Source organism: Trichosurus vulpecula, chromosome 8 (assembly GCF_011100635.1).
Source record: "Trichosurus vulpecula isolate mTriVul1 chromosome 8, mTriVul1.pri, whole genome shotgun sequence".
NCBI classification, from domain to species: Eukaryota; Metazoa; Chordata; class Mammalia; order Diprotodontia; family Phalangeridae; genus Trichosurus; species Trichosurus vulpecula.
This window is the reverse complement of record NC_050580.1, coordinates 139,785,403-139,807,753: the sequence shown is the minus strand read 5'-3', so window position 1 is coordinate 139,807,753 and position 22,351 is coordinate 139,785,403. Positions and strand designations below refer to the sequence as shown.

At 37.3% G+C, this 22,351-nt stretch overlaps 1 protein-coding gene across 4 annotated transcripts in view; it reads left to right on the top strand.

The window, feature by feature from the left end:
* PCSK6 (proprotein convertase subtilisin/kexin type 6) overlaps positions 1–22,351 on the top strand; it is a 256,959-nt gene that overhangs the window by 39,721 nt on the left and 194,887 nt on the right. For all 4 annotated transcript variants that reach the window (XR_005008948.1, XM_036735030.1, XM_036735031.1 and 1 more), the window contains exon 2: positions 3,656–3,760. Coding sequence is in view for 3 of the 4 variants with exons in the window: in XM_036735030.1 (XP_036590925.1) it covers positions 3,656–3,760 (105 nt within the window). In the remaining variant the exon portion in view is untranslated. The remainder of the gene's footprint in view (positions 1–3,655; positions 3,761–22,351) is intronic.

Here is a 22,351-nt window from a genome sequence, read left to right as displayed (position 1 = left end):
TTTTTTCCCTTTTCCACCCCAAACTTTCCTCTGGCTTTGTAGTAATAGGAAATAGTAATGCTGGTGTCTTTGGCTGCCACCACTCCTTTATGCAGTCTCATGGGCTCAGAGTCATTGGGAGTGGCTCTTTCTATGACTGTGATGGGCTGGATACCACAAACAGAAGTAGAGTACTGGTTGCTACAACACACAGGTGTTCCTCTGCCTGGTCAGCCCCATGGGGATCCATCAGCTCTGTGGTCAGCGCACTGATGGCTTGAGAAGATCTGTCCCTGCAGGCTCTGGACTTGTTGAGTAGCAATTAAGCACTGACATGACGATGAAGGAAACAGGAAAGAGGATGTTTGAGCGATTAGTGAACTGCTGCAAAATTAGAGAAAAGGCAGCTCTCAGTAAGTTAGAACATACCTGCATGTATGGTGCAACCCAGAGGGTGAGCAAGCTTAGCTGCCCCCAGAATTTGATGTGGTGTGCACGTGTAGATTGACAGCTCTTTTACTCTTGCCAATTGAGAATTTATTTTACTTCGAGTTTCTTCTTTTTCTTTGAATAGTAATCAGCTTGAATGGCTACAGTTTAAGACCAATACACAGCAAGCAGATAAGTTAACATAACACCTCCAAGGAATGGTGCTAGCTTGTAAGTAAACATGGTAATTAAATATTGCCACAAGTTAAGACTTCATTAATGCCTTCAATGTATAAATAGCAGCCCTGACTTAGTTTATGAGCTAGGCTTTTGACATAATTTTTCACTTCATTAAAGACAAGTGTAGGGTTCTGTACCTGGGGGGAAGAAAAATAAAGTCCACAAATGTAAAACAGGGAAGAAAAAAAATGCGGAAGTATGGCAGCAAAAGGTCTAGGGGTTAGATCCACTAATAAGCTAACTGATTGCATTAGCTAGAAAGCTCAAAACTAGAAGGAATAAATAAAACTCTAGCATATATGAATGATGAGGGAATAAACAATACTACTTCACGGTAAAGATTATTTAATGAAGGATGATGACCAGCTCTGAGCTCCATAGGTAAAAATGATTGTAGAAGATTCAGAGAGGGCTTGCAGGTTAGAAAATGAGATGTTAGGAATTGGGAATTATTTAGCCTGAAGACAGGGTTTTTGAAGGCCTATTTAGTATATTAGCAATTTATAAACATAAAAAGGGCTACAGTTTAGAATTGGAGCAGCTAGGTGACACAGGGGGATAGGGTGCTGGCATGGGAGTAATGAAGACCTGAGTTCAAATTGGGCCTTAGACACTTACTAGCTGTGTGACCCTGGGCAAGTCACTTAATCCTTTTTGCCTCAGTTCCCTCATCTGTAAAATGAGCTGGAGAAGGAAATGCAAACCACTCCCATATCTTTGTCAAGAAAACTCCCAGTAGGGTCACAAAGACTTGGACATGACTGAAAAACAACTTAGCCATCACCATAACAATTTAGAATACCAGGACTAGGTGTCTCAATAGTCAATGAAAGTAGAATGAACAGAAGGCTTTAAACTATAGCACAATGGATTTAGGATAAATATTAAAAGGTTCTGACCTCCGTGATTGTTGTACATTGGAATGAGTATGGAGAAAAGTTGCAGAATTTCTTTCCTTGAAGATATTTCAAATCAGAATAAAAGTTTTATTTCTTGGGGTGGGGAGTGGGGGTATGCAGCTTAAGTATGGTGGTCCTGCCTGAAGACAGGAGACTATACCACTAGATTATGTTTCAAGATATCTTCTACCCTTCAGAATGTATGATTCTGTAATTTGTTCTGAGAAATTGCATTTAAGCAGAAAATGGGAAAACTCCAGGAATTTTGATAATTATCTAGCTCTTTCACAATGAGGATAAAAGACAACTATTTGTGTTTTTATTGGACTCATTATTTCAGCTCAGTACAAACATTTATTCTTAGAAACTTTACCAATGGGGTAGAAAGGATGGAGTATTTTTCCTTCTTTAAAAAAAAGATATTTTGGTATTAGATTGAGCCTTAAAAATCATCTGGTCCCAACACCTTCATTTTATAGATGAAGAAACTAAGAGAGAGATATTAAGTGACTTGCCCAAAGTCAAACAGATAGTAAACGGTGAGGCAGAATTTGAACTGGTTTCTTTGACTCCAAATCCAATGAACTTTATGTCATTTTGGCCACTAGAGAATTTTAGTTCAGCCTTTAAGTAGACTGGGCCCTGAAAAAACACAACTAGCTAGTGAACGTTTAGATGGTAGTGTGATATTTAGTCTCACAACATTCAGTGGAAAATGTTTTTTGGTAATATAATTTATCAATATGTATCTAAAAGAGATATTTTAATTCATCTCTATGTTAATTTCATTTCATTTAATTTCATTTACTCTCATGAGTTCAATTGTTATTTCTGTGCAGATGACTTCTAGATCCAAACAACTGACTCCAGGTCTTCACTTGAGCTTTAGGCCCATTTTATCAACTACTGATTGGACATTTTAAACTGTATCTCCAGCAGTCATTTCTAACTCTACATGCCCCAAACAAAATTCACAATCTTTTCTTCTCAAACCTTCCCTTCTTTCTCATTTCCCTATTTCTATCGAGGACGCTACGACCTCTATTTTGGATGAGGACACTGTGGTCAGCCAAGTTTACAAGTCTGCAAATCATCCTCAGCTTTTCAAACTCCCTCGTACCATTGACGCCTCCTTGTCCTGCAAGTCCTATTGATGCTGTCTTCACAACATCCCTTCTTCCCATTTAGATAACTACCACTTAATCCCATTTCTATGGAAGTATTGCAGTAACCTCTTAACTGGTCTGTCTTCCCACTTCAGAATCTCTTGCCTCCCCAATCCCTCCTTCACACAGCTGCCACATTGATATTTTCAAAGCAAAGTTTTGACCACTCCCGTTTTCAAGGGGCCCTGTTGACTTATAAGATCAGGCCTTCCCTGATATCCCCAATGACTAATGCCTGCCCCACTCTCCAAAATGATGTTATACTTAATTTGTATATATTTTGTTTTCTTAAATGCATTCATGTTGTTTTCTCATAATAGAGTATAACCTCTCTGAGGCCAGGGACTGCTTCATTTTCATCTTTGTACCCTGAACACCCCAGGCATAAATAAGCATTTTAACAAATGATTGTTAAATGAGATAGAAGTTGAAGAGTTTATAATATTTCAATGGCAGCAAGCATTAGTGATGCCAAAAATAAGAGGGCCATTGAAACTTTTTTTTTAAATGTACTGAAAACATTAGAAAGATGTTTACAAGGAAGCACAGATTACCAGGACACTTTTGAAAGTAATATAGAGAATATATTATATATGTGTATATATGTGTGCATGTATATATTTGTGTGCATGTATGTATGTATATACATATATGTATATATATAAATATACATATATATACATAAGCAAGCAGCATAAAGTAGAAATTCATGGTTTAATAGAGAATCCTCTGTATTCTGTGTATAAAATGCATTGTGGGGAGCATTTAAGATCAAAACTTTTTAAAAATTATTTTAAAATAATATATAAAAAGGCAAAGTTTTCTTGAGAAACAAAACAAAGTTCAGTTTGAAGAAGTACAAAATTGTAATAAGGATTGGTAGATTTTTCCACCTACTTACAAGATTGCAGTGACGGCAATATCCTTTTTCTTGTTTTGCAGATTGGAAACCTAGAGAACTACTACCATTTTTATCACAGCAAAACGTTTAAAAGATCAACCTTCAGTAGCAGAGGCACCCACACCTTCCTCAGAATGGATCCAAAGGTAAATATTTCTGGTCCCCAGGTAAAATTCCTATCTGAGATGCAAAATAGTGTTTTTTTCCCCTTTGGTTCATGCCATTAGTTCCGAACAGGGCTGTGAAGAGGAGTCTGTAACTTTCTTTAGATCCGTTTCCAATAAAAATCAACTCAGTGTCCGCCTGTCTGGATAAGAACTGGACAAACTAAAAATATTACTTGGCAATCTTACTTTTAGGGCCAGCCTGGTGTGACCATTAGCTAAGAATTAACTTACTGGTATCATAAGTAGTTTTGAAACCACCACAAAAAACAATTATAAGAAACTCAGTATCTGAATCTTTCTGTAAAGATAGGAAGCTTGAGTAATTTTTCCAGTATTGGAATTAGAAATTAGGTAACCTTCCCTCTGAGATCACTTTCAGTTTTCCTCAAATGTCTTGCTCATCTGTGATTGTTTGCATGTAGTGTTATTGCCAATTAGAAGGTGAACTTCGTGAGGTTGGGGGATGTTTTTGCTTCTCTTTGTTTCCCCAGCAGTTGGTACAATGCCTGGCACATAAGTAGGTACTTAACAAATGCTTATTATTGTTGTAGTTAGTAAAATCTAACATTGGGGCAGCGAGGTGCCGTAGATAGCGTGCTGGGCCTAGAGTCAGGAAGGCTCATCTCCCTGAGATCAAATCTGACCTCAAACACTTACTGGCTGCGTGACCTTGGACAAGTCACTCAACTCTTTGCCTCAGTTTCCTCATCTGTAGCATGAGCTGGAGAAGGAAACAGCAAACCACTCCAATATCTTTGTGGGGTCACAAAGAGTTGGACACAACTGAATAACAACAAGAAGCATTGACATAACACATTAAGGTTTATACTTTACATATAATTTTCTCATTTGACTGTCATAACAGCCCTGCTAAATAGGTGCTTTTATTATCCCCATTTTACCAGTGAGAATATTGAGGCTGAGAAAGGTTAAGTGATTTACCCAGTGTCACATGGCTTCTAAGTTCTCGCTGCAAGATTTTAACTCAAGTCTGCTGGCCTCTAAGTCTAGCACTCTATCCACTTTGCCACTCATATGCATATCAGTTTTATGACATTTAATGTAGCAACAGTTAATGATGAACTTAAAAACATAGATGGAAAAGTTTATTCTTTCCTTACACCTTTTAGAAAGTGGTTCCTTATAAGTTCATGTGTGCATCTAGCATTGCCATTTTGATTTTTATTTAGCTTCATCATACACATGTGACTGTTTGAAAATTTATGTAGATGCTGTTGTGATTAATAAAATATAAATTTACTTAGAAGTATTACTGAATGCCTAAGGTCTTTTTGTCATTTTTTAAAAATCAATGGATTCTTATAGTATAGCTACTTTGGTGATGGGGTCTGATAATTTTTTTAATGTAAAAATGGGTTGCATTTGCTCCCCAAATTGGAATTCATTGCTTAGATCAAATATGTTTAGTTTTTACAGTTCTTTATAATGTGTCCTGAACCTGCTTTTTCCTATATGCAATCTTTATTTTAGCCAAATTGGCTTTCTCGCTTTTCCTCATACATAGCATTCTGTTTTCAATCTCCACGCTTTTGTAGTGGTTGTCTTCCATGTTTGGGAGGAATTTCCACTTCATAATGTATCTCTTTCTCTTAGACTGTCACATATTTTCTACCTGAAGACTTTCCTGATTGGCCTCTCCCACCAAAATTTACCTTGTGTGTGTGTGTGTGTGTGTGTGTGTGTGTGTGTACTTATTTAAATGTATGATGTCTCCCTCCATAGAGTAGAAAATCCTTGGGGGTAAAGGACTGTTTAATTCTTGTCTCTGTATCCTCTGCACCTAGCATAGTGCCTGGCATATAGTAGGTACCCAATAAAGCTTGTTGGTCGATTGACTGAAAAGAGTGCTAACAAGAAGGAAATTCGTAAACATGCATAATCTGGAGGAAGTGTTCCATTTTTAAGTTTTAAATAATTCATCTTTACTAGATGGTTATATTGACTTCCTAAAAGATCTAATCTTGCTAAATATTGATGCTCTTTAAATGTTACAATATTAAAACAGTGTTGTTCAATCAAGTTATCTCATTGGTCTTTCAAAAAGCAGCAGTAGGCACAGGCAGCCTCCGACTCCCCAATAGGTCATATTCCAAAGGTTTATTTGTAAGTTGCCTCCTTGGAGCACAGATGCATTTTTCCATAAAAATAGTGCTTTAATGGATACCTAGGTCCTTAGGCCAGGCTGCAAAAAGCTTATTTAACCTAGAATGTATTTGATGTTTTAGTACTATTTCAACTATATTTAGCCACCTTTTAAAACCCTGTTATATGGAAAAATAAATTTTGAGTTTTAACTTTGGATACCACATCTCGCCTTGCTCCTGCCTTGATGATAGTAGCTCTCCAAGCCTTGCAACTGGAGAGCTGTTGGCTTTGTCTAGAACATGAGTCTTTAACCTCGGAGTTCATGAATCTATTTTAAGAAAATTTTGATAAGCCTATTTCAATATAGTTCTAGGTGTTTTTTAGGTGTTTAAAAACATCTCATCGAGGTGTTCCTAGGCTTTATCAGACTACCAAAGGGGTCAGTGGCCCAGAAAAAGTTAAGAACCCCTAGCCCAGATTGAGTAACTTTTTACTTTCTCTATGTGTGTGTATGTGCATGTGTATACATACACACATATATACATTGACATATGTGTATATGCATTTACACATATATGCATTTATGTTTATACCTATGTAGATATGTCAAAGGTCTCCTTTAAGCCCCCGATTTTCTGAAGTGGCTAAAAAGTCAGGGAGAGCTGCCTTTGGAAAAGGTAGATGATCTGACATGGGTGCTTCTTAATGAGGCTCACTTCACCTTTTTTTGGAGGATGTTCGTAATGTTTGAAGCATTTTTATATGCAATAATTTCTCATTTCTTGAACATTTTTGTTTTCTTTTTTTACTGTGAACCTTAGTTATCAAAGAGACGTTTCAATATTCAAAGAAGAATGAAGAGAGGCTTTTCTTCTATTTTTTCTCCTTGGTTTATGATAGATGTGGAACAAGACTGTATTTCTGGATGGGTACTTGGATGGCAAGGTTACCAAAATGCCCAAAATGTAGTCTTCAGTAAGAAGTAAAGCAAAGTTTTCAATTGTATGTTCCTGAAGACTTAGGTAGTGGGAGGAGGGCAGGCAGACTTGATTGCATGCATTAGTTTGTCTGAATTCATGTGAAGCCACGTGCAAAAAATAAACAGAATCTAGTCATGGAGGAAATGTGAGCTATGTGGTAGTGCTGAAATGGAAGAGATAAGGTTGCAAGTGGTCTACCATAGTTGAAAGAAAAAATCTTGGCTGGGGAAGAAGGTTAATCTGGCTTTTTATTTTCTCCCTTCCTTGGCTATAAGCAAGCAATTGATCCACTATGAAGACAACATCTTACTCAGCGTTAGAATCGCAAACATTAATTGAATGGTCAGCACTCAGGTAGAATGCCCTGAGAACCAAGCTATTTGCTGAAATACTGAGAATGCCTTGAAGAGGGGAAAAAAAGGAGAACTGTTACTTTTCTGCATAGTTCTTTATTCTTTGAGGCCTCTAAGGAATCTGTTGTTACTTAAACATAAGAGCCAGGAATCACTAGAAATTTGAGACTTCCAGATTCTAATCTGTGCTCTGTCAGTGCTAAGTGGAATCTACTTTCCCTTGTTTTTTTTTTAAACATCCAGTTTTTTCTTTAAAATGGTACTGAGTTGCCAAGCTTTTCTGCCTTATTCTTCCATTCATTCTCTGAAAAAATATTTAGTGTACTCTGTGCTCAGTCAACAAGCTTTTATTAAATTCCTACTATGCACTAGGCACTAGGGATACATACAATGAATTAAACAATCCCTATACTATGGGATGAGTTTTTGGGGACAGCTCTTTACCTCAGTTTACAAGTGAGGTATATACCTTTATGACATTTCTAGGATGGTTATCTATTATCTAGGTGGTGTTGTTCAGTCCTTTGAGTCATATCTGACTCTTTGTAACCCCTATTGGGGGTTTTCTTTGCAAAGATACTGGAGTGTTTTTGCCGTTTCCTTCTCCAGCTCATTTTACAGATGAGGAAACTGAGGTAAACAGGGTTAAGTGACTTACCAGAGTCATACAACCAATATGTGTCTCAGGCTGGATTTGAACTCATGAAGATGAGTCTTCCTGCTTCCAAGCCTAGTCCTTATCTACTGTGCTACCTAGCTACCTAGCTGCCTCTAGAGTGTGTCCCATGAGTGGATTCAAACTCTTAGGAATGTTTAGCTACTTTATTTTACTCTGTCTTTGACTGGAGGAGCCAGGGCTGAAAGGAAGCCTAGAGGTCTTCTAGTCCAACCTCTTCCATTTTACAGATTAGGAAACTGAAACCTAGAAAAGTTGTGACTTGCCCAAAGTTAAATGGATAGTAAGTAGCAAAACCATGGCTCAAATCAAGGTCTTTTGACTCTGAATCCCATGTTCTTTCCAGTTGTCTCCTCAAGGAATTCAAAAGGGTGGGCATATGTATTCTTTCTGAAACTCTTTTGCATAGTTCAAATAGAAATTCCTTTCATATAGTACTTCTTAATAACCTTCAGAATGGGTTGACATCAAAGCCATCCTGCCAGTAAAAAAAGGGGGGGGTAGGATGAAGAAAAGGCAAGCAGTCCAAACATTCCAGCCTAGCTAAAAACTTGACATGATTGGCTGATTGTTTCTCACTGTTCTAATTAAATTTGTAGCCCTAGGGAAGGCATAGAAAGCATCTGAACCAATTATGTATTCAGAATTGAAACTGAAATACCTCTGTTTAAATTAGCCTAGTTTAATGCAAACCAAATCAATTAGCTGTCCGTCTTACTACTATTTACTTTACCCGGCCTTTCTAGCCAAAAATTTGGCAAAATTAGTTGACTTTTATGTAAGTGTTTAGCATTATCCTTTATTGTAGCCAATCTGTAATTTTCTGTATTTACAAAGTATTTTGCAACACGTTGGCATGAGGAGCCCTATATGATTAATATTCTTCATGAAAGGAAAGCTGTGGTTTAATATTATTCTGAGGCATTGGGAAGCAAAGTCACCATAGTTTGAATGAGCAAACCAGAAATGAATGTTATAGAACTTATAAAGAATAAAGCTCAATCAGATGCAGATGGTCTTGTCTTTTCCTTCTCCTTTGTCCCTAGAGTATAAAAATACTTTGGTAAATGGTGGAATTTATAGTCTGCCCCTCTTTCTGTGCACATAAAGCTGAGAGATTGTGCATATTGTGAAAATGGATAGGGCAGTACCCTCTTTTCCACTTCAACCTATCAAAAGGCCTTTAACTTTTCAGGGAAGGAAGAGGTCATAGCACTCTGCTAGGCACTCTTCAAAGAGAAACTTACAGTCTATATTCATCATCTGTTTGGTGTTCAGTCTACCATGTTTGAAAAAAGAATCAGGGAACATGGTCAGCCACTGCTGGAATGTAGGCTCATGTTGGGTTGTTCAGTCAGCCCAACCACTGAGGGTTCTCCTCAGTGTGAAATATCAGTCATAGAGCTTTTCCAAGGGCTGTCATTTAAGCAAACTGAAAGCATTTGTTTTCAACTTGTACTTTTGCCAGAAGTCTGGAGAAGGGTGGATGCTGCAGATCAGCCAATAGTTGAAAAGACTTACAAATAAAAAATTACTTGTTCCAAATGCATTCCAAACTGGCTGATGGTAGGAGATTGCTGCCTATGTTATCCAAATCTGACATTTTAACCTGATGACTTTGGTCTAGCTTGCTGTTTTCTCCCATCTCTCATTCAAAGACTTAAAATTGCAAAAGAAAGGAGTTCTCTTTGATTAACACTTGGCATTTTATAGGTGGAAGAGACAAAGCACTTAGGGGAGGGGTTTACACCCCTACTTCACTGCCTCAATTTTCCACAAGTCCCTGATAAGCTGTTTGAAGACCTGCGGTAGGCATTAAGCTTTGCAGTATGGAAAGTTTCTCCAAGAGCCTTGCATTTTCCAGCAGTGATGGAAAGCTTTAAGCAGATCTTTCCATTACCTGCAGCTGGGATTTTATCTGACAGTTTTGTTTGCTAGAGTTGCTAAACAGACAAACAAGACTTTCTGGCAAATGAAAGCAAATAACAAGCGATCGTAATGACCACAGGGTTTGCTTAATAATGAGCATAGTCCCATTTTAATCGGGTCCTTCCAAAACTATCCCTTGTAGAGCAGAAACCAATAATATGAAGTAGAATCCAAGAGCTACTATGAAGCATAGATAGCAAATTAAGTCCTGCTCATTTTCTCGCCCTCATCATGCCCTACTTTGTTGCATAGTGACCTCCCAAGAAGATTTTCTACCTGAACCACAGAAAGGATTCAGGACAAGATGTCTTTTCATGTAGCCAGTAAAATCTTACTAATTTCTACTGCCTTGTAGAAGAAATAGTGTGAAGTGGTAAAATGTCTGAATTACTAAGAAATATATTTTTATTACTTCTAAATATATACAAAACCTGTAATAAATTTATAAGTAAGTTTTTCTAAGAAGTCCTGCTGAGCCTACTTTAATTACTAGGCAAGATGCATTTGTAATTAGCACATTGTAAGTAAATTGATGATGCTTTGAAATACCCTCTTAAGTCAAGGAGTCTCCCTTGCCATTCTGTCAATACTATAAGTGCCCCCCTTTTAAAAATGCAACAGATTTTTTTTTCTGAAAGTTTGTATGTGAATTGTATTTTTGTATATCAAGTAATTTCGAAAGCCACTGGAACACTTGACAATGAAAAAGTGAATAAAAAGCTTCATTTTTTTCTATTTATGGATATTTATGTATCATGTTTACTTAAAGCCTTGGGTCTTCTTCAGTGAGATCTGATTACTCATAAGCAATTGTCCTGATAGTTTATAAAGTTAAAATTGGGATGGTACTGGACCTGTGATTTTATTGATATAGAGAATCTCCAGGTGAAGAAACTCCCACTACCAGTGCAGGTTAACACCTTTTTCAACTTACAACCACAGAGAATTGCATGGGAACACTCAGAGGTAAAGTCACTTGCTTAGGATGACACAACTAGCACGTGTCAGAGACGGAATTTGAATTTTAATGCAGGTCTTCCTAATACTGTTATTCCATGTAGTCTTTTTATGACACGGAATTGGATGATGAGTACATTAGCATGTAATTCTGGAACAAATTCTGCAGATGGATATTGAGTTGAGCCCAGAGTTGAGCAGGTGGAAGGAGGTGGTCTGCAGAGCATTTGGAAAACTACACAGTCCTTTTAACAATTCTAAACTGCTGCCTCAGGCAAAAACCCATCTTTTTACCATACATGTTCTTCTGGTGATGTTCTATAGTTGTGATCTTGAATTCAGTTCGTCAAGAATTTAGTAAGAGCCTAACTAGTACAGGGCATGGTGCTACGCTGGGAACGCATAAATTTTTGAGAAATTAATGTGACTGATTAATTAAAAAGCATTTATTAAGCATATCTTATATGACATGCCCTTTGTTAGGTACTGGGATACAAGGACAAAAATAAGATAGTTCCTGCCCTCAAGAAGCTTCGATTTTATTAGGGATCTCTCTATTATGGCATATAAAAGGATGGTGGCCAGAGCAGAGAGTTTTGGTCCAGGTCAGGGATTCTTAAACTGGGATCTTCGAACTAAAGTTTTGATAACTATTTTCAAAATAAGTGGTTTCCTTTCTAATTCTATGTATTTTATTTCATGGACTTAAAAACATTCTCAGAAGGGAACAATAGGTTTCAAAACTACCAAAGGTGTCCATGACACACAAAAAAATGGTTAGGACTCCTTGACGTAGGTAGTCCTAGAGCTTGTCAGCGGAACCATGGAGGGTGGGGGTATATTATCATGACCTTCCCAGTAGCAATGGCAGCATTGATTTGATTATTACTCCTGGAGCAAAAGGTGAAACATCAGGATTGGACCAGAGGTGGGAAAGGGAAGTAAAGAGCAGTTTGCAGGATGCTGTCACTTGGTATTCTTCTGTATGGTTTGATAAGATGACCCAAAAGTCAATGGAGAGACACATGGTGGGCACAAGTGGGTTGTAGCATATTTGCATTGATTATGCACAAAAGGTGCATAAGGCATATTATTGAGGAAATAGATGATTGGAGAAGGATGTGAAGTACTATGACTAATACAAGAGATAAGATGTATGCCTTTAGTGAGCCTTTCATACCTCAATGAAATCTAAAAAGACCCAAAAGAAGACCTTGAACATGCTGGGTAAACATTCTATAAAGTATCTATGGATGAAAATGACACAGGATGAGAAGGCATATGTAGATTGTTATAGGCACTACTAGAGGAAGTACATCAATTAAGATTTTAGATTCATTGACATGTAAGCTTAAAGCAAATTATAACTTGTGAGATTCCTCAGAAATGTACTACAGCCCTGGTAAATTATTAGAAAATCCAAATTAGTGGCATTCTGACTTTTACTAAGTGTTGGTATTAACAGTTTTAATCAAAATGTAAAAAATGAAGTTAGATTTTATAGCTAAATGTGTGACCTTAATTACCAACACCAGAAAAAATAACTGACATAAATAATGTACTTTTACTCTTGCAAAAATGCTTTATATAGGAGTTCCTATTCTATCTTAGGATAAAAAGCCTCATATTTGAGCCTCACAACAACTTCATGCAACAGGTACTTCTGGTATTACTGTCTCTACATTTTACAGATGAGAAAACAGGCTGGGAGAAGTTAAATGAATTGTATGGAGTATTAAGGTTAATAATTGTTAAAGGCAGTATTCAAGCTCAATCTTCCTAACTCTGTATTGGGATTCTGTCCAATATACCATGTGACCTCCTAGAAATATCATTTTGGTGGCAGCTATAGACTGATGACATAAAATAGTCTGATTATATGATTACTAACTGTATCTCAGGTGCAGGAGGAGAAGACTAGTGTGTTCCACTTCAACCTATTCTGTCTTCATTTTCAGTAAGCAGAGGCAGGTACCATAGAATGACAATTGACATACTGATTTCTTTCAATAAAAATAATTCTAATAATATTGTTCAATTCTGTCCTTTTTTAATACTTAGAATACTTTCATACTTCTTTACCTCATTTCATCTTCCCAAAAGCCCTGTGAGGTATGCAAGACTGGAATTACCTTTAAAGCTGTGGCTACTGTGGTTACTTGAAACTTCCAGGAACCCCGAGGCATTTGCATTTTCACTTTTGAATATTATGTTTGGACATTGGCAGTATTTGGATTGTTTTTTTTTAAATAAATTTTGGATCCATGATTTCATTGGTAAGAATAATTTCATGGGTTTGGATTTCAACCTTTCCATGCTTCTTTACCTTGTGTGATTTTTTTCCACTTCTTTTCATAAAGCCTTTCATGAAGGCAGATCCTCACTAAATGTACTAGATACAACTAGTCTGTTTTCACTCATACTCTTCCTCTCCCCTTTTCCCCATGTAAACATACATGAAGTTCAAGCCCTCATTAACTCTTGTTATCGTAACAGGCTCCTAACTTGTCTCCCTGCCTCTCATCTATTCCCTCTCCAAATCCATCTTTCACATAGATGCCAAAGTAGTCTTAATGGACAGGTCTGGACGTGCCGCATTCCTGTTTAACAATCTTGAGTGGCTTCTCATCCTCTCTAGGATAGAATATGAACTCCTAAGGCACCCTGAAATTTGGAACCCATCCACCTTTCTAACCTTATTCCACATAACTCCCCTTTACACACTGTGTTCAAGCCAAACTGGACGACTCTTAGCTATACTTTGTTCTCAGCTTACACATACTTGTCTCAATGCTTTTCTTCAGGCTTTCCCCCAAGCCTATAGTAAACTCCCTACACATGTCCACCTGTTGCAATTCTTCACTTCCTTCAAGATTCAGCTGAGGTATAACCCTTTTGTGAAACCTTACCTTACCTTTCCACCCTGGCCCCTAAATAAAAATGACCTCTCTTCCTCTACAAATCTCCTAGGAGTATTTTGTCTGTATCTCCTTTTTCTTTATAATATTCTGCCATGTATTATATTTATCTGTAAAAACACTGAATAATAGGGGCAGCTAGGTGGTACAGTAAGTAGAGCACTGGCCCTGGAGTCAGGAGGACTTGAGTTCAAATGTGGCCTCAGACACTTGACACACTTACTAGCTGTGTGACCTTGGGCAAGTCACTTAAACCCAATTGCCTTACCTTCCCCCCCTCCAAAAACAAACAAAACCACTGAATAATGTCTGTTAGCCTATAACTTGAGGATGTAGATCATATCATTTTTAATTGTTGTATCCCCAGTGCCTACCAAAATGCCTTATGTACTCATTCAAATGGACCAGTGATTTCACTGATGTGGGTATTTCCTCCAGTGAAGCAGATTGCAATTCTACCGTGCCTACCCATTGTGTCACATTTTTATCTGTCTCCTCATAAGTTTGACACTGGAGACCTTATTTTTTCTTGACATTTTTTAGACGATAACCTTGGAGCATAAACATTGTACTTTGGTTTTCTCCTGCTTTTGCCCTGATAATAAACCATCTTTTTCATTTATATGATTCTTTTTTGACTTCTTTTATTCCAGTTCTCTTTCATGATTCTTTGTGTGTAATATGCTGTAGCCAGTTCATACTTACCATGTGCCTCTCCATCACTTTCTGGGTGATATTCCTTTTTATTTCTCTGAAGACTGTAAGGTTCCATGGTTAAGTATACAATAATGAAAAAATATTGGTGTTAAAAAAAGGGCTTTTGTTTCAAGAAGATTGGGATCTTTAAAAGCCCTTTGCTCTTTTCCAAAGGCAATCCAGCCATACTTCTTTTTAATTCTGGGTCAAATTAATTATCCCCCTGAAGTCTCAGTGTCTCTCTCTCTCTTTCCTTTTCCCTCTTCTTTTTTCTGTCTTTCACATGTTACAAAATTGATAATAGCAACATGTATACATGTGTCTATATAAATATACACACATTGCTGTTATAAACATATATATTTATCTATACATACACATCAATGTGTGTGTATGTGTGTATCTATATACAGACAGACAGATATAGACAAACCCTATAGGTTATCCATTCCTTCATCTCCTTGGTTTTTCACATGAATGCTTATCAAACTCTTGAGTGGCTATAAATTTCATAAGGAGGCTCTCTAATGTTCCAGGGCAACCAACACCACGCCATACACAAACAGATGCATCTGAGTTCCAAAGACACTGTTTCTTTTGTTGTTCTATCATTTTCAATCATGTCTGACTCTTCATGACCCCATTTGAGGTTTTCTTGGCAAAGATACTGGATTGGTTTGCCACTCCTTCTCCAGTTCACTTTATAGATGAGGAATCTGAGACGTACAGGGCTAAGTGACTTCGCCCAGGATCACGTAGCTAAGTGTCTGAGGCCAGATTTGAACTCAGGAAGACAAATCTTCCTGACTTCAGGCCTGTCACTCTATCCACTGTGCCACCTAGCTGCCCCACCATTTTTAGGGAATCCTTATGTGACATGGAATTGACACCAGATCTTCTTCGTGACAGTGGTAAATACCTTTGGTGAGCATACATATTGCTCTATGCCTCACTTGATAGTAAAGACCAAAATGTCATCAAACAAGGTTATCCCTGTTTTGTGTTCTTCAAGCAGTCATATAATTTTGATGTATGTATGTAAGATACTTTGTTGGAAAAGAGCCTTTAAAGTAGTCTTCTTGCTCCACTGAAACAAATGCTTTTTATAGTAAAATAAAATAAGTAAAGTGGGATCTTTCAGTCAACTGTATGATGATAAAGGTGTGCCATACCGAGGAATATCACGTTTTAGGAATATATTCCTGTTCCTTTTTAATATCTGCTTAAAGCTATGTACAGTGATGTATAGATAATTTTCCTGTAAATTTTTATAAATGGAGCAATAGATATCTGTCTCAGTACTTGCGAGTATTTTCTTTAGTCATCTTTTTTTTTAAGTAGTGATAAGGCTCTAGATTGTTTTCATCCCTTTAGTATCTCTCCATCTTTCAGATCCCTTAAGAATCAATCCTTCAGCTCCATCACAATTGTTGCCTCCAGCATAGACTTCTCTGTGTATATCTGGTCTGATCCAGCTTCTTTTCTCAATCTTGTTCTCTTTGGTATTATTTCTAGCTCTTCTAGAAGCAAATCTGGGATTATGATATTATAGTCTAAGTGTAGTAGATTCCTTCATGGTAAAAAGAGGTATACATACTTTTGCAGATCTTTTCTATATTTCATTTGCTCGTTGTCATCCTTCCAGTTTTATCCTTAAGTGCCTCTGGGGTGATTTTGCTTAGTTGGGTCTTTTGCCAAGCTTTTCAAGTGGTTTTAACCTCTATTGCTTTGCTCTGTTTTATGAGGCAACATAGCTCATGATCTACTACCGTCCTCCTCTGTAAATTTTACAAACAAATTTATATTCTAAACTGGTGTTGTCTTTGGCTGCCATATTTCACTACTTGGCAAGTATATCAAGAATTTATTAAGGTGGTTTTAAAGTTTTTTGTTTTAATTAATGTGACAGTTGCTTTATATCAGTTAAACTTCTACATAAAATTGTTCTAATTGGTGTATAATTGGTATAATTGGTCCTTTCTTTCATATAATATTTTTAAACATCATTAACTTCTTTGAGTAAATCAAATTCAATTGTTTTAATTATATTCCATCTTTTAAAATTTTTTATTTTTTATTCTAGCTTTGCATTAATGTTGATCTTGTTATAAAAAACATTTGTGATCTGACTGTACACAGACAACTGATTAACAAATGAGCCATTTCCTGTCTAAAACAGAATGCATTATATTTTCCTCCCAACCCTCTCCTTTTCCCATCTTTCCTATCACTATTGAGAGCACCACAATCTCTCCAGTTACCTAGACTTCCAACTTCAGTGTCACCCTCAACTCTCCACTCATATTCACTCTACATATCCAATCTGCTGTATACACACCATGTATTTGATATGCTATTGAATTTTGTCATTTCTTCCTTTGCAACATCTCTTGAATAAATCACCCCTTTCCTTCCATTCATGAAACTCCCACTCTGGTGTAGGCCCTCTTCAACTCTTGCCAGGACTATTGAAATAACTTTTACCTGATTTCCCTGCGTCAAATCTCTCCCCATTGCAAATCTGTCTTCCAGTCAGCTGCCAAAATGACTTTTCTAAAGTATGTCTGCCCATGTCAACCCCCTATTTAATAAACCTCAGTGGGTTCCTGTTACCTCTGAGCTCAAATATAAAGTCCTCTGTTTGGCATTTAAAACGCTTAACCTGAATGCTTTTTGCCTTTTCAGTCTGTTTACATTTTATTCCCCTCTACAGACTCCATGATCCAGCTACGCAGGCTAATTTGTTGCTCCTCCATATGACATTTCATCGTCCAATTCTGTGCCTTTTCATTGGATGTCACCCATTGCTAGAATGCTTCCCCTCCTCACTTCTGCCTTCCTTCAAGACTCATCTCGAATCCCACCTTCTGCAAGAGACCTTTCCTGGCCCTCTCAGCTCCTAGTGTCTTCCCTCTAAGATTGTCTTTCGTTTACACTTTGTGTATCTTTTATGCATATATCGTCTCCTCTGTGAGAATGTGAGGTCCTCAAAGGAAAAGATTGTGCTTTTCGCCTTTATTTGTACCCCCAGCCCTTAGCACAGTGCCTGGCACAGAGCAAGTGCTTAATTAATGCTTGTTGACTCAAGTGACTCATCTCTTAAAATATAATCAATGTTATTTTTAAATGATGTTTTCTCGCCATGTCCAGCACTTTCCAGTGTTTTCTCAGAGGAAGTATTCGTGATGTATAAGCATGAAGCTTCTATGTAGTCTACAAGTTTTTAGCTTCTTCCCATTTCTCATTTCTAATCCATATTTTTCACTGTTCTTGTTTGTTCTCACCATTACATCGAAGTCGCTGAGGATCAAAGTATATGTTGATTTAATTTGTGGTGTCACTTCAGTTTTGCATATACTCTTTCTTCCTTTTCATCCTGTGTAACAGATATTGGTGCATAAGGTGCAATTATTTTCATGGTATTCTTTTTGCAGGTACTATGAAATGACCACATATCCCATGACATGATGTGGATGCACAATAAAACTAGTCATTTATTTGCTTGTCTAGGCATGTGAGCCATCCTTTCATCTTTGCTACAATTTTCATCTCTATTCTGTTTTTTGGTGAAAATTCTAAGATTTATACAATTAAGTTCCTCTAGTAGCATGTGCTGAGAGTATCAATAACCAGGTTAAAATTGATATAGAATCTGAAAATTGTGTGATTCTTAGCACCCCCTTAATAAAAGCATTTGTTCTGTAAAACTTGGACTTGAATCCAAACCTCACAGAACAAGTCCCCATTAATAAAAGGATTTGTTCTGTAAAACTTGGACTAAAAGGTCTGCACTTGAGGACCTAGCTATATGTGGCCTTGAGGCTGCAGGTTCCCCACCCCTGGTTAGATTATCTTATGAAGTTCTTTGTTCCAGTCCATTCTTGAGGTTTGGGAACTTAGAGAACGTCTTGCAGTGGAGTTGGATAGGCCAGTAATGGTTGGTGCAATAGGCCTTTATTTTAGTACATTTTAACTCACAAAGGAGAAGAGTTGAGACCTAAAATAAGATTTTCATAAAATGAGAGAGCTGGGCCAAGATACCCAAGATCTCTTCTGAACTCTACATCTATGACCCTGTTATTATAAATCGCCCACAAGCTGCCAGGGATCTTTACCCTCAAATTGCCTAGGAATCAACATCAGAACAACCCCCACAAATACATGCACTGACTCACAAAAATTAACACTTCTTCTGCTTCCACGTAGTCATATCATTCTCTACAAACACTTTTACTGTACTTTCTTGAAGCACAACATTAACATTTGGTCCATACTAAGGTCCCTGCATTCCATACTTGGTGACAGAAGGAATTGGAAGCTATTGAGTAGAAACACCCAAGGGCTGGCTTCTAGTCGTGTTTGTCCACTGATTAACAGAATTTTGATACTCTTTTCAAGGCCAAGGGGAGGTAATTAATGATTGTAGACATCTGCACTGTCTGCCTCTTCCCTACACAGCTGTCTGGCTGCTCTTGGGTTCTTAGTCCTAACATCTGCTTTCATTTATAGTGAGAATGTCAATATGAATGAGGTTCAGTTGTTCCAATGACCATTAGGAAATGATTACTTTAAGAGTACCAAACATTAAATTAATGTTTTAAAAACTGTTTCTTAATACCCAGTAATGCCCATTTCTAGCAGGACTGAGGCCCTTTATTGGATAAGTATCTATTTTATGAATGTCTGTGGCAAAAAATAAATATTATTGAGAATATGAAGAATTCTGAAAAAGACAGATCACTGAAACTCTTATCTCATTTGATCCTTATAACCATAACTGATACAATACTTATTTGAGATTTGCAAAGTACTTTACATAGTATCATAACTTGATTCTCATAATAACCTTGTGAGGCAAGGTACTACAGGTGTTTTTATTCCCATTTTATAGATAAAGAAACTGAGACTCAGAGAAGTAAAGGGATTTGACCATAGTTATAGAGCTAATAAATGTGAAAGGCAAAATAGGCATCAGTATCCATACTTTATACATGAGGTACAGAGAAGCTATGATTAACCAAGGTCACCTGATGAGGAAGATAGCTGGGACTAGAATGTAAATCTCCAGCTCTTGCTTCATTTTGCCTATCTATAGGATTTTGACCAAACATGTTGGTGTGCAAAGATGTATTCATCAGAACCCCAAATCTATTTTCACATCTGCTCCTCCAGGCTCTTTATAAATTTATTCTCACCCTGAACATGATGCCAGTTTAATAGACTTAGAAACAGGAAGGATGAAGGACTTATCTCAAGTCTATGGGAATCATGCGTTCTAGATATCCCAACAGATAGGCTCAACTTCAAGAAGAGAATACACACGTTATTTTTGACATTCTATTTTTTAAATTTGGAATTCTAAATTCTCTCCTTTCCTCCAGCCCTTTCCCCACCCATTACGGAGGCAAAGCAATATGATACCCATTACACGTGTGAAGTCATGTAAACCCACTATAAGATAGGGGTAGTCCCGAGAGACCAGCCATGGTACACAGTTAGAGTCTGTGTTTACCAGTTTACCAGTTTACCAGTGACCAGTCTGTAGAAGATGCTTAATATCTCTTCCTCTGGTATTTAATAATTTAAGAATGGAGAGGTAGCAACATAATTGTTCCACATTATTGATTTTGGGACTCAAAGAAAAGGAGAATAGATGAAGAATTTGGGCTAAAACTTTTTTTAAAAGAACTTTGGCTGTTGTAAATTCAGTTACTGTCTTCTTGGGTTCTCTCTTTTTCTCCAATCTACCAAAGTGGGATTGGCGAATTTGACCCCTAACTCCCAAGGATCCAACTATAATCATTTACTCTCCTTTTTTCATATATTGCATTAGAGTTTTAGAAAAATGTCCAAACTGTCTGAGAGTTGTCATTTCTAGCTATACCTTAAACAAGAATTTAGATGACTTCTGAAATTAACTGACTTCCTTTCCATCCCCTTTCTGAGTAGTATCTGGGCTCTCTCCTTCCTGTTCTTGAGCCAGTCATCCCCTTCCTCCCTTTTCCCTAGGTGCCAATGGTACCTCTGCAATACCTCTAACTTAGTGTAATAGGTCCCTATAACTCTGATCTATTAGCAAATTCAAGCGGCCCTATCCTGTCCAACTGTATCATATAGTCTCAGGTATTTAAGGATGGAGTTTAAGCTTTTTATGGTCCAAATTTTAAATATCTAGGAACATATCTTCCTTTTACAGTGTTGCTGCTATGATTGAATTAACCACTTCTAGCAATTGTTTTACTGAAATTTAAATTTTTTCAGAATCAAGACAGGGAATACCTGTTATAAATCTCCAAAAAAGAAAGCAGATTTTTCTATGGTCACTGTTGTAGTCCAATTGGGTAAATGAATAGTAATCTGTGTTGACTGACAGTTCCTTCTTCACTGCCAGCCAATCCAATCTGATGATTTATAGATCTGTTCAGGGGATAGTTATGAGCTGGCCTAGCATTCAATAGACTTTCCCTGTTTAAGGAAAAGGATAAATGAGGAGAGGATAGTGCAGACTGCTAGGATTCATCATAAATACTTCAGAGAAAATAGGGAAATACCTTTCAGTTATATGGTCCATCAATAAACATTTATTAAGTTACTTTACTTTAGTGAAGTCTTTTGTAGTTCAACTGTCCAGTATTCGACTAGCCAATGAGGAATGTCATCAGGAGTATTGGGGTACTGCTAATTAAGTAGCTTTTGTTTCTTCCTTGAATCTCTAGATCAGAGGATCTTTGAGATAGAATTGGAAAGGAGTTTAGAGGTTGTTGCATCCAACCTCTCATTTTATAGATGAAGAAACTGAGGTCTAGAAAGCTTGAGTTACTTGCTCGTGGTTACAAAGGGTAGTAAGTGGCAGAGCTGGAATTCTAACCAAATCCTATGGCCCCAAATTTAGAACTTTGTACCACACTGTTGCCTTTAGGAACAAATGCAAAATTCTCTGTTTGGCATTCAAAACCCTTTTAAACCTATCCTCCTCCTACCTCTCCAGTCTTCTTACACTTTATTCCCTGACATAGTCTTTCATTGAGTGACACTGGCCTCCTAGCTGTTCTATGAATAAGACATTCCATCCATCAGCTTCCACCATTTTCTCTGGCTGTCTCACATGCCTGTAGGGCTCTCCATACTCAGCTCTGACTACTGATCTCCCAGGCTTCCTTTAAGTCGCAACTAAAATCCCACCTTCCACAGGAAGCCTTAATATCAGATTATTTGATTATTTCCTATTTATCTTACACGTGACTTGCTTTGTATATATTTGTTTGCATGTTGTCCTCCCCTATTAGATTGGAAGCTCCTTAAAGTCAGGGACTGTCTTTTGCCTCTTGCCTCTTTTTTGTATCCACGGTGCTTAGCACAGTGCCTGGCACATAGTAGGCACTTAAGAAATGTTTATTGATTGATTAATTGATTGAAAGAACTTTAGATATGCTGACAACAAAGATTTCCCCCTCCAAATTCATCATAAAGATTTCTTATGCAGACTCTGAATTTGTTTTAAGGATGACAGATAAGGTCTTCAGAACAGTTCAGCAAAGATCTTCATTTTGGTAAAGACAGAATTTCACAAATGTGGAATGTTAGAGTTGGTAGGATCTTTAGAAGTCATCTTGTCCAATCATCTCTCCCCTTGTACCTGAGGAAGCTGAGCGCTAGAGTGGTGAAGTTATTTTCCTAAGTGTCTATAAGAGTTAGATAGTGTCTATAAGAGGATTCCTGTTCTCAGAATTTGCTTTAAATTGGCCAAAGCAGCATATGGGAATTTCTCAGATTGTTGTTTAGTTATTTTAATTGTGTCCAACTCTTTGTGACTCTATTGGGGGTTTTCTTGGCGAAGATACTGGAGCAGGTTACCATTTTCTTCTTCAGCTTATTTTACAGATGAGGAACTGAGGCCATCAAGTTAGGTGACTCGTCCAGGGTCACACAGCTATTAAGTATCTGAGGCTGAATTT